The sequence below is a fragment of the Carassius auratus genome, chromosome 4 (assembly GCF_003368295.1).
Source record: "Carassius auratus strain Wakin chromosome 4, ASM336829v1, whole genome shotgun sequence".
NCBI classification, from domain to species: domain Eukaryota; kingdom Metazoa; phylum Chordata; class Actinopteri; order Cypriniformes; family Cyprinidae; genus Carassius; species Carassius auratus.
In genome coordinates this window covers 16,551,575-16,564,417 of record NC_039246.1, presented here as the reverse complement: position 1 = coordinate 16,564,417, position 12,843 = coordinate 16,551,575, and the positions used below count along the sequence as shown (strand labels likewise).

The 12,843-nt window shown below is 37.2% G+C and overlaps 1 protein-coding gene across 3 annotated transcripts in view; it reads right to left on the bottom strand.

The window, feature by feature from the left end:
- Positions 1–12,843, bottom strand: part of LOC113060773 (exocyst complex component 4-like) — a 115,576-nt gene that overhangs the window by 90,407 nt on the left and 12,326 nt on the right. For all 3 annotated transcript variants that reach the window (XR_003278294.1, XM_026229948.1, XM_026229953.1), the window contains exons 6-7: positions 12,604–12,841; positions 7,813–7,987 (exon numbers count right to left, since the gene is read on the bottom strand). Coding sequence is in view for 2 of the 3 variants with exons in the window: in XM_026229948.1 (XP_026085733.1) it covers positions 7,813–7,987; positions 12,604–12,841 (413 nt within the window). In the remaining variant the exon portion in view is untranslated. The remainder of the gene's footprint in view (positions 1–7,812; positions 7,988–12,603; positions 12,842–12,843) is intronic.

Below are 12,843 nucleotides of genomic sequence, written 5' to 3'. Positions count from 1 at the left end.
GAGACAAAGAGCGTCCCACTTATGATTTATGCCGCCCATGGATGGACAAAAACTAACAAAAGACCTGATTTAAATTACTGTGAAGTCTCATAGCTGGTGGAATAGTTGAAAGGGCAGCTAATATATACACCAATCTGTGTCTTCATGAAGATAAACCTCCACAAAGGAAAGCTAAGGATGGGTCAAGATGACTAGTCGATTCTGAAAATATATTAGTTAGTTAAATTCCTAGCAAACGGAAGATTGTCATTGACTTTTCCCTGGAAAACATCCTCCAAATGACCTCCAAAGGGAGGACAAAAACAGAATAAAATCACCTCTTTGAGCAGCAGTAGCGTGATGGACACACTCTGAACCCTTCCATTTCCGGACGTTCATTTCACAGGCCCTCTTCTTTATTGGAGCCTTAAAGACTAGGTTGTTTTAACAGTAGCGAAAAATCAATATTCATGGCCTCTTCCAAGAAAAGACCAGCTTGGAAATGGGCTTGGGAAACAAGAGCCTGTAAGAAACCGCAAATGGCTTTTCACACCAGATAATACACACAGAGCACACTGGCTGGATTTGTGATGTGCGCGAATGCGTATCCCACAACAATTCTGCTTCCTTCTGACTCGACGTCTTTAGATGCGTCTGGAGAACCAAGAGTTAATCTTTAGTGAACCTTTAAACCCAGCCCCTTGTCTTTGAGGACAAATTCTCAGTTTAATGAACAGCGAGAAGCAGCACTCATCCCCTCTATTAGCCACAAATCAAGCTAATTAAAGAAGAAAAACAGTGTTGAAGGATGTGCAGGTGAGCACCTGCTCTCTGATGATAGACGTTTGCAGAGTGCTTTAAGAAACGAGGGAAATAAACAAAGCTTCCTGCCTCTCGTCAACCCCTCTTGAGATTACGAAGAAAACGCAGTTTCTTTTCGTTCCATAGTTTCCAAGAAGGAGCCCGACACCAAAACATGACAATTTCTAAAGTGTTTTTAACAATTAGGTGCATACATGACCTTTATAGCTTTTAACAACACAAAAATAACCTTTCGTCTTTTTTACTAATTTCAGTGCAATTAAAAACATATGATATGGCTGACAAAAAAACTATAATAATTATGGAGGAGGGGCATTATGAACCTGGGATTCTGTCTCCATGGATACCTTACCAGTATTCATAATAATACAAGCACACATAGTGAAACATAAATAGAGACAAAAAACAATCTAATATTAACAGCATGTGATGCTTAACAAAATGCTATTGATCTTGGGTGTATCCAGCCAAGGTAATATGTTAATATGACACCTCAGGTAGAAAGAGAAATGGCAGGTTGATTAAAAAGTTGATTAATCAATCGCTTTGTTATATTATTTCTACATTCTGGCATGCTACTTCATCAGATTTTCACTTCATACACACAAAAATATATAAATATATGCCTACAGATAGAATATTAGCTGTTTTATGTCAAATATATTGAGATCAAATTACATTTTACCATATTTTTATATAGAATTAAAAAGGTAAATTAAGAGAATTTCCCTTCTGATCTGTCAGATAATCCAAGCATATGTTAGCAGGAAATCTGATGCTTATTCACTGCAATCACTCTGGAAATGAAAGCCAAGGTCTCAAGGCACATGTGGTGAAGGAACAAGTGTGTTTCAATATCACAAATGCAAAGTAAAAACATGAAAGCCACAGCTATGGAGTTATTATGATAACACACCTGCTATAAGTCCAGTCATTGATTTAGTTAATGCTTCTCACATACAGAAAAGTCTAAACCTCCCACACTGTTGTCTGCATTTTCTTTTGGAAAAATAATCTGCTGAGGTTTCAAATACATAATGCCAACTTTAACCAGAATCAACATGAGTAAAGGGTTGAAATTAAATATGAGTTTTAGATTAGAGACTAAGATGGGCCTTACTGTTGATCATTAAAATAACCTGAGGAAGAGTCCAGTAAAGCAGACATTAAAGTATGAAATTTTTAATTTATGAAGTTATTAAAAATAGACAAGTAGAGAGATTCAAAATACAAAAATGTGATACAAAGAATTAAAATAAAAACACAAAAAAAAAAAAACAGAAGACAAGATAAAAAGACAGGACAAGACAACCCAAACAAAACCAAACAAGACAAGACGAACCAAACCAAAACAGGACAAGATGAACCAAACAAAACAAAACCAAAACAAGACAAGACAAACCAAACCAAAATAGGACAAGACAAACCAAACAAAACCAAAACAAGACAAGACAAACTAAACCAAAACAGGACAAGACAAATCAAACCAAACAAAACCAAAACAAGACAAGACAAGACAAACCAAACAAAACCAAAACAAGACAAGACAAACCAAACCAAACCAAACCAGGACAAGACAAACCAAACCAAACCAAAACAAGACAAGACAAACCAAACCAAAACAGGACAAGACAAACCAAACCAAACCAAACCAAAACAAGACAAGACAAACCAAAACAAGACAAGACAAGACAAACCAAACCAAAACAAGACAAGACAAACCAAACCAAAACAAGACAAGACATACCAAACCAAAACAGGACAAGACAAACCAAACCAAAACAGGACAAGACAAACCAGACAAAATGAAAACAAACTAAAAACAAGACAAGTTAAAACCTTAAAAAAAAACTAGACAAACCAAACCAAAAACAAGGCAAAACCAGAGAAGACAGAACACACACAAAGTAAAACACAGCATGTCAAAAAATACTTTGAATGAGTGCGAGCCTCTATGTTAAAACCTGATTTGCTCACGTCTAAGACATGGGAAAACAATCCCTTCCCTCAAGAGAGCCAATAACCTTTCTTTAAAAACACAACTGACCTCATCAGGGATATACCGTGGAGACTATGGATTCAAAAGCCTCACTAAGCATTTTTTACCCCTCATCCTCCACCGTATCCAGCACTTCTGAAATATTCTATTTTAATGGATATAATATATCGCACAGAGAGGTCAGTGCTTGGAGCAGCATCTTGTTACGATTGGGTCATTAGCATTCTCGTCAGCGATACTCGGTATAGTCCACTACGGGCGTTGCTATTACAGAGATGCACATCACAAAAGAATGCATAATTACTGTCGTAATTAATGAACATAAGAGTTGCGCTTTTCAAAACAACCAGCATGCTTCGACCATAAAGCCTGGGGGGGGGGGGGGGGGAGAAATGCTGGGCTTTAAAACATGGAAATGAACTGTTATGATCATTAACCCTGTGGTGGAAATCTTTCAAATCCACAAGCGATATGCAAGCCGTGGCCAGTTACAATAGATCATTTAGACTTGTACACAACAGCTCATTTAGAGGCCATGTGTCTGTCTATATCGCCGACATGAAACAGAAGCACTTTGCCTCTCCCTCCACTGCCATACTAATCACTGTCAGGGCATGAAACGCCTCACTAACACTGTATAATCCAATTACTCTGAGGCTGTGTGGCTCCCACTAAATCTAAACAAGTTGTCAAAGTGGAAAGTTTGTAATTTCCTTTCTTTTTCCCCCTTTCACGCTCTCGTTCCCCTCACGCTCTTACCCATCATTCTTAGGCTCAAGTTCGTGAGGCTTAGAAGGAGGGACAGTAATACAACGCGAAGAGCAAGATTATAACAAGCACCATCTTTTTTATCTTCTTAAAGTAATAAAAAAGTCTCTTTAATGTCTGATGTGAAATATTAGAGTGGTACTTGGAACTTGAAACAGTTTTGTCCGTTCTTCTTTGGGATAAAATGATGTACGACAAATTCAGGTTTGGTCTGTCGGTGGCAAACATTTCAGTCAACAGCAACTCCAAAAGTCAATAACTATTTACTCCACGCACTCCTAAAAAAAACTCTGCATGGGCTTTTACGTAGAAGGTTTACAAGCTCAATATGGATTCTAACAATATCAGAATTTTGCTCTACGGTTTTCAAAAATGGCCTAGCCACAGTTCAAAGAGTCTGGAACTGAAAGAATAAAGATTATAAAGTCTCTCAGGTCCATTTGTCCATGGCCTTCATGTCTTCAGTGTAATAGAAAGGTCAATGTGATTCCTGTCTCCCACAGGAACAGAGAAAACTTGGGAAGAGAAGTTCTGTATTAAGATAGGTAGAAAGACAAGGTTGTACAGGGGTCTCCTTTACACCTATTAGAGAGTAAGAGGTTAGCGTGAAAAGTAACCCCAAAAAATGACACAAAGAACATCAGGTGCATCAGTGCATGAGAACAGCACCATCATTCTCACTTGAGACTGAAGTTTACTTAAGTCAGACCCGAGAACACAGTCCCAAAATCATCGCCTGAGACTAGAACTCAAGAGTATCATGAAGAAAAAACTGACAGAAAATAACAAAAAAGTGAGAAAATGAAAGGCCAGAAAAAGAAAACTCTCCCACAGTTCATTCTAAAGACAAAATTGAAAGTAAGCAGCTTATTAAAGCAGCTTTTGTTCTAAAAAGAGACCACAAAGCAAGAAGCAGCATCTTTAGAAGATGCTGTGCATTTTTACAATGGTTCAGATTTGGGGCTCTAGTAATCTCAGGGGAAGTGTCTATATTTGAGCATGTGGACCAGTCTGGGCTGAAACAATGCTGTCGCAGTCAGGAGAAGGGAAGAAGAGATCAGATGAGACTTCAAAAGAGGATCAAGAGGAAGGAAAAAACACAAATGATTAGGAAAACCTCATCTACCTTAATGAAGATTCTCATCAAGGGCTTACATTATCTCACACCGTGACCACAGGAGACACTGCAGTCCTGGCAACCAGCCTGCTTGAGGAGGGAAGCAAGGACAGGATGGATGTGTGCGCTAAAGGAACACTGCCCCATCCTGTGCCCTTAAGGTTTTTGTCTTTGCTTAAATTTCGACCACATGACTATTTAAGTTTGTGGCTCTAAATCCAACCAACTCATTAGAATTATTGTCTATTGGTCATCTAATATACACTACCATTCCAAAGTTTGGGAGACAGTAAGATTTATTTTAAGAAATTAATACTTTTATTTAGTAATCACACATTAAATTGATCAAAAGTGATAATAAAGCAATTACGTCATAATATTACAAAATATTTCTATTACAAATAATTTTTTGTTTTTAACTTTTTTTATTCATCATAGATTCGTGAACAAAAAATGTATCACAATTTACAGTTATTACACAGTAAAACTGTTTTTAGCATTGATAATAATGAGAAATGTTTCTTGAGCACCAAATCAGCAATTATTGACGCTAATGTCTAGAGTAATAATGCTGATAATTCAGCTTTGCCATCACATGAATAAATTATTATAATATTTATTTTGAATTGTAATCATATTTCACAATATTAATGTTTTACTGTATTATTAGATCAAATAAATGCAGCATTGGTGGGCATTAAAATCTTACCAACCCCAAACTTTTGAGCAACATATTTATGTATATGTATATATTTATATATGTATATATGTTTGTGTTTGTGAGTGTGTCTATGTGTGTGTGTTTTCATTTAAAGTCATATTCATTTTAGACCTCTACAGATCTACAAGTGGAAGCAAAAGCTCAGAATAAACAATTTAATCTGTTGCTAGCTAGGGTGTGAGGTGCTTGTGCTAATGAATGCCGAAAAAACGAGGATGTACACAAAAAAACACAGTCAAAGTCCTCATCGCACTGCAGTTAAATGCATATTTTGACTTCTGAAGTCAACTCTCGGGAAGATGCACTTCGTTACTTAAGGTCTACGAAGAGCTCAGCAGGGCCTTAGCAACAGTTGGCAGGGCCAAGCTTGTTCTTTCGGTACAGCTCTCTGCAGACTGCTTTGAAACGAGGAGTAAAAAAAAGACAGGAGGAAAGTACAAGGTCACAGTCTGACTCTTCACCCTGTTTGATGGAGTGATGACAAACCCATTTACTCATTCCCCAGCTGTACCTCCACTCCCATCTCTCTTTCTCTCACTCCTTCTGATGCCTGTCTATACAAATGGATCTTCTCTAGCATGCAGCTGAAAAACAATGCTCTGAAAGAGCACACTTGGAATGAAATTCAGGGAGAGAGAATATCAAGAGATTGAATTCTTTAAGGGAAGAAAAACTGTGAATTCAAAGAACAATTTGTACATGAATAGGTTATGAGGTCTCATTCTTACAATGTCTGTGAATCTGAATTATCAGTTAGTTTGACCATCTGTAGCTAACGCGGTTTTAAAATTGCTTGAGAAAATTATTCCCGATAAATGTGAATCAACATCGTAAAAGCACATTTCTCTATTTATGTTTACTATTATGGAGAAAAAATCAAGATATGATGCACGATTGTTGGCTGTTGGCGACAGATGTCCAATGACTCGATAAAGTTCAGAATCCTTTAACTTTATGCAAATGAATAACGACTTTTGGGAGCGACAGCCAATGGGAAAGAAGACAGAGCCTATGTCATCGTTCTCCTCATAGACTGGGCATAGTCCGTGACATCACCCATAGATTTCCAAAGAGCTTTTAGCTTTTTTGATGCCAATAGTACTTGGCACAGTGCGTCACTCCCGGATAATTTAAAATTGGCAAAAAGGTGTGAGCTGGTTGCTGAAACCATGCTCACCTAGCTAGACGGCGGTGACATCAGTGGCAATCCACCTATCACTCAAGTGGCCACGCCCTAAATTATGCAGAACTTTAAGGCTTAATATAATTTAAATGGATGAGTTATAAAAAAAGATTCACCCCTCTCACAGTTGTCATGAAGGGCAAAATTAGCTATATAGACCAAAAATATTTTTTGACCAGGCAGTAAACATGTTTTTTCTGCTGTAAAGTTGGGCATTTTAACATGGGGAGTCTATGGGACTGACTCCCTTTTGCAGCCAGCCTCAATCGGCCAGCTGATGAATTACAGTTTAAGTCACTTCCGTATGGGCTTCACGAGACAGAGTGGGAGGTTGGCGCTTGGTTCTCCTCTCAGCTCAACAGTGCCGGAAATGAGGCTGATCCTTGCCGTCTTCATTCATTTTCGTTTTTATGTACAGATTCACTTTACATTTGGTATAAACGTTTGTATTTAGCGGCAAGAGTGTAAACGCAGCTTAACTCTGAAAAGGAATTGCTCAATTGCTCAAAACAAAACACAACACAAAGCAAAGCACAAAACAAAACAAAACAAAAAACAAAAACAAAGCAAAGCTCAAAATAAAAAAAGTAAACATACCCATCACATGAGATAAAACCATTAACAGGATTTCCAGCAGGTGCTTTTCAAACACACAAACTAACACACAATGTTGGGCCTCTAGAGAGATTTTCAAAGGTTACATGAACAGCTGGCAATTGCACCTGCCTCAAAACACACATGCACACTAAAAAGTCAACATTTTCCAATTAACACACTCCAATTAAACATGACACTTGGGATGAGCTAACGTAGATTATTCACAAAACTTCAGTCACACATTCTTTCTCCACTTGTACAGTCTTAATAGAAAAGACACAAGAAACAGAGCTAATAACTGTAAACAAACCCTCTGTTTATTAGTAATTGACTATACAGTTACCTGAAAATAACAGCTAATAGCATAAATCTGCTTTGAATATCAGCTTGAAAGACTGAGAGCCACAGCACTGCACTGTGGCCAAGGAGTTGCTATGAATAATACATTAAAGAAGGCGCCTTAAATTGTTTCTAATATATTGCTATGTGAAGGCATAGGTAGTCAAAATACCTTTTGGCAAAATCCACTTTAACATATTGCATTATTTCACTGCAATATTTTAGATTCCAAATATATCATCCAATGACCTGGATCTGCTTTACTGAAAGACGCTGCAGGGACTGACCTGTAGGACGGTCTGGATCTTGGCATAGACATCAGCCTGTTCATAGAGTTTGATCCCTTCTTGGGCTCCGCTGCGAGAGACGACAATCTGCTGTAGGTGACTGAGAACCACACTGTGAGCCTGGGCCACAGCATTCAACTTATCAAACAACAACTCAAGCAGTTCCAGCAATAACCTGAAGAGGGCGATAGAGAGAGAGAAAAACAACAGCACTTCAAAATAGACCTAAAAAAATTATCATTTATTTAATACATGCTTTGAATATACTTTTATTGTACTAAAGCTAAAGGGAAAAATATTATCTGGCTAAAATGCAGAAATGACAGGGAGAAACAAAAAACTAACTACTCTTGAAAGAATATTGTGGATATTTTACATGCTTAAATACATTTTAACATTAAATTTAATCACAATTTATGTCTTGATTCGTTTTTTTAACCAGTTTTCAGAAAGCAGAATGAAACTGTAACAGTATTACTTCTGACAATTTTAAATGCATTAAATGCATAAATTAGGGTTTATAGGTTTTGAGTTGACATGTTAACTTTGACAGCCCTAAAATATACATTGTGCTAACCTTTTTCATTTGTCTGTTTGTTTGCAGAACCTTGTGGCCCCTGGGGGTCCCTGGACCCCAGTTTGAAAACTCCTAATCTAGAAGCTTTCCAAAGACAAAGCCACTACTGCAGTCAGTCTGGCTGACAGAAATCCCTCTACATCACCAAAACCGAGCCAAAAGCGGCCCATTCTCTGTTACTAATGAACATGACAGCAGCAGGGTGCTGACAGAATCTCCCTGTTGAGCAGCGGCAGCTGTTCACCAACAACAATTAGCAGCATCTGTCAAACTCTCTGGGTCCACTAGGAGGACACGCATCTGTCTGACTTTTATGGAGTTTACTCATTCATCCCAGTAAAATGAGGCAGAAGAAAACACTAGTAGGCGGAATGAAGAGGTTGGAGGTGACAGCATGATGTAGGGTATTAGGATCGCAGGGAGCTGGACGGCAGGGAGATGATGGATGTTCACATGAGGGACGGTGAATGATAACACATGTTAAGCTTGATTTACAGAGGACAGGACATGACCCTTGACTTAGACGCAACATGTAAACACATATTATACAGGACGACACTTTTTCATAAAAAAACATTGCAGAAAGCCAAACCAAAGTATGAAACAAGCAGTCAAGGTTTGGATGGCTATCATGGGCTAGTTGGTCAATGCCACAACTACACTGGCTCTAAAAAGCATCTTTCTCCATCGAAGGCCATATTCAGACTATTCTTATATATCAGAAAACTAAAAAAATAAGAAAAATAAGATCGATAAATAAATGTGAAAACAAATAAATTAAAGAGAGGAAAACAGAGGAAGAATGTATGATCAAATTAATAAATAAAATAAAGAGAAGAAAAATAAATTAAAGGTAGGAAAAGATCAAACAGAATAAATAAAAAATATTGTAAAGAAATATTTTAAATATACTTAATTGTAACAAATATTTAAAGAAAAGTGGGATAATAAATAAGAATAAAAAAATTACAGGGAGGAAAAAAGAGGAATGATTTAGTAAATTAATGAATTAATAAATGGGAAAATAAATTAAAGAAAAATACATTAAAGGGAGAAAAAATAAAAAAGGAAGAATAAATAAATATATATAAATAAAATCAATAATTTGTATAATATATAAATAAATAAAAAGGAATAATTAATAAAAGTGTATGATAAACTAAAAAAGGGGATGAACGAATGAATGCTCTTATGTGGTTAGAATCACAAACACACACATATCAACAATATAATATAACATAAGTCTCTGTATAATATGAACTGATTGGCTCAGACTTTGCCACTTTTCACAAAGTCACTACAATCCTTGTCATATCAAGTCTGGTTAGGAAACATACAGCAAGACATACTTTTCACTGTGAACTCTAATGCAGCAGCGACTTCATTTTTGAGTTGAGGTTTCCATAGAAACAGAGCCCTACCTCAACTTTCAGGTTAGCACAGACACAGACACACAAGTAAACACTCAAATTGCTGTATGGTTAAAATGGGACCTTACTGTCACTCAGGTCATTTGAGCAATTTCATTTACAACAAACCCTTGCAAAGGTGGTTTACTTTACAGAAAACAGATTTATGAACTGCAATATTATTTCAGCAGTGCTTATTGATAATTTATTAAGGTTGTTCCACTATATGATACTTCAGTGCATTCATATGAAACACACACATAAAACAATTTATCTTACATATTACTAAAGGTTCTATCATAACCGTCACAGCTTTCAAAGAAAAATCCCTCGTTTATTTCATTAAAAGCACACAATGAAAAGTCAGCGGATATTCTCTCACACACTAGAAGCTTCCTTTAAAAAAAAAAAAAAAAAAGAGCGGAGGGTAAACATAAAAAACGCAGAGAGTGGCTGTGGAAAAATAAGCAATTGAGAGTTCATTTTTGCCTTGGGTAAAGAGCGTTTCTTTAATAGGCTTCATTATATGTCTTTTCTTTCCTTGCTTTTGTTTTTCTCCGTTAGAGCCGATGCTTAAGCAGACACTAGCCACGGCTCGCTTTTATGGATTGGAAATGAGGGAGGTATGAATGCCACATGACAGATGAGAGCATTGATCCAGCAAGCCATCATCGGGTAAAGTGAGAGAGCGAGAGAGAGCTCAATAAAGAAGGAAAACAATGGAAACCAATCACACTTCAGAATAAATGCCTTCCAAAGTGCTTCCCTTAAAAACAAAATCACTGCAAGAGGGAGAACTACATCTGAAGTGACTGTCATTGGCAGGTTTTATTTCCTACATCATTTAAAGGACAACATGAAATCAAAGCTGACCCCATTTACTTCTAAATGATTCTCTCCCTTTGCATGATTTGTTTGTGCATGTTAATGTAAATACATTTGTTTTAATAGTCTTCAAGAGCCAACTGGTCATAATAATCATAATAAATCAAGAGCCAACTGATCAAATCCAGTCTTGCCTTACGTTATGTAGTTGCATTAGAAAATATATCACGTTAAAAGAATTGCAAATGTCTCAAGTAAAAACTATGGATGCTTCAAGTAGTCAGCCATTGAGCAACTATTGAGAATGGCCATGTGTATTTGTGTGTACATATGAGATTTGGAAGTATACACTAAGATCCAAACAAAACATGAATTTCAGACTCACAAACAAATGCATTTATTTGCTGTTTGAATGAAACGTCTTATATAAAAAAATTTCCTGGCTCTTCTAAACATTATAATGGCAGTGAATGGGGTTTTAACCCCATTTTTAACCCCATTTTTACAGTCTCTGCACTGGCTATCTATTAAGCTCTGTATCAGTTACAAATCATCATAAGGCCCTAAATGGTTTAGCTCCTGCATACCTAACTAGCCTTATACCACGTTACAATCCAACAAGCTCCCTAAGGTCTCAAAACGCTGGACTTTTGGTAGTTCCTAGGATAGCAAAGTCCACTAAAGGAGGTAGAGCTTTTTCACATTTGGCTCCCAAACTTTTCGGGGTGAATTATGTCTCATTCCTCTCATCGCGAAGCAAACAGTAAAATAAATGAACTTGAAGAACAGTCTCGTTGCGTTGTCTTCTGTTGTGTGGGCGTATTCAAGCCGCGAGCTTCAGTTTGAAACATTAGAATCTGAATAGCGCATTCACCGCTGGTGTGGTCTCATTAGAAGATAATGAAGAGAGACGTGAAAAACGGACATCGCGTTGTTTTCATATGGATTACTTTATCACAGAATATTTGTTTTCACCAGCACTTGTTTAGTTTAAACGTAGACATGTCAGGTTTTCTATAGATATCTCTCTCATGTCTCTTCGTTGAGTATTCACAGAGTTACAGTTCCTTTTAATGACACGTTTGTAAATGAAGATCAGCGCAGACAAAGGCAGCAGACAGCACACCTTGTTTGTTATCTTTATTTTATAAGTGCACAAAGTTTTGTTATTATTATGTCTGTATACAAAAAAAACTCGACCCTTTACAGATTCGATTGAAGTATTGCTCTTATCTGTACGATCAAATCTGAAAGTGTAATTTAAGTTATTTTCGGGGTTATCAGGAGAAAATGACTCATAACGCATTAATCGACTTTAGAGGGTTAAAACTCGCTCAAACTGTATCCCGTGCACTCCCTACTATCTCTATGCGCTTGCACAAGATATGAATTATTCTCGGCACCTTTGTATTTCTAACCTCTTCTGTTATCTAACATCTTTCGCATATATTACATTGTGCAGTGTGAACACTCTGATCCGTTAACATGGGCTCAGAAAAATTAAATGTGAACCTGGCGTTACGTAGGCCTATGCCTGGTCTGCTCTGTTCTCACACTCCATTTTGGCATGCTGCATTCTGATTGGTTCAGATAACAAACTGCGGGAGGTCGGGGCCTTGGAAAACCAAGCTATAAAGCGATTTGGAAATCATGCATGCTCAAATAAAAATGTATGACAATTCTGATTAATCGCACAGCCCTACACAAAACTTGGTTGTCACGACACTAGTATATTCTCACCTGAGATTACACTTTTATTTTTTAGAGAACCATCCCTTTAATTTAAGCCAAAAATTCTAATAAAAAAAAAATCTTTTTTTTTTTAAAGAATCTTAATTATCATTATAGTATTCCGTAAATAAATAAAAAAATCAATCAATAAGCTAAGAAACAGTTGTATGTTGTATGACTTGTAGTATGACAGTTGTATGGTGTATTAATATTCCCTGCAGACTGCACATTCTTTACATTTGTTTTTACCTGGGCTGGTTGTCCTGTGCCAGGTTCTCTCCCCTCTGGTAGGCATGGTCAGCGATCTGAGTGGTGGATCTCTTGAGGATCTGCTTGAGCTCAGGCTCCAGTCGCTCCATGATGGCTTTAATGGTTTCCGGGATCTTCTTGAGTTTAGCCAGAGCTTTGATCAGGATCCCCATGAACTCTGCGCTGTTCTCCTCCGGGTCTACGTCCAAGTCTTCTTTCACCTCGTGCAGCTCACGAACT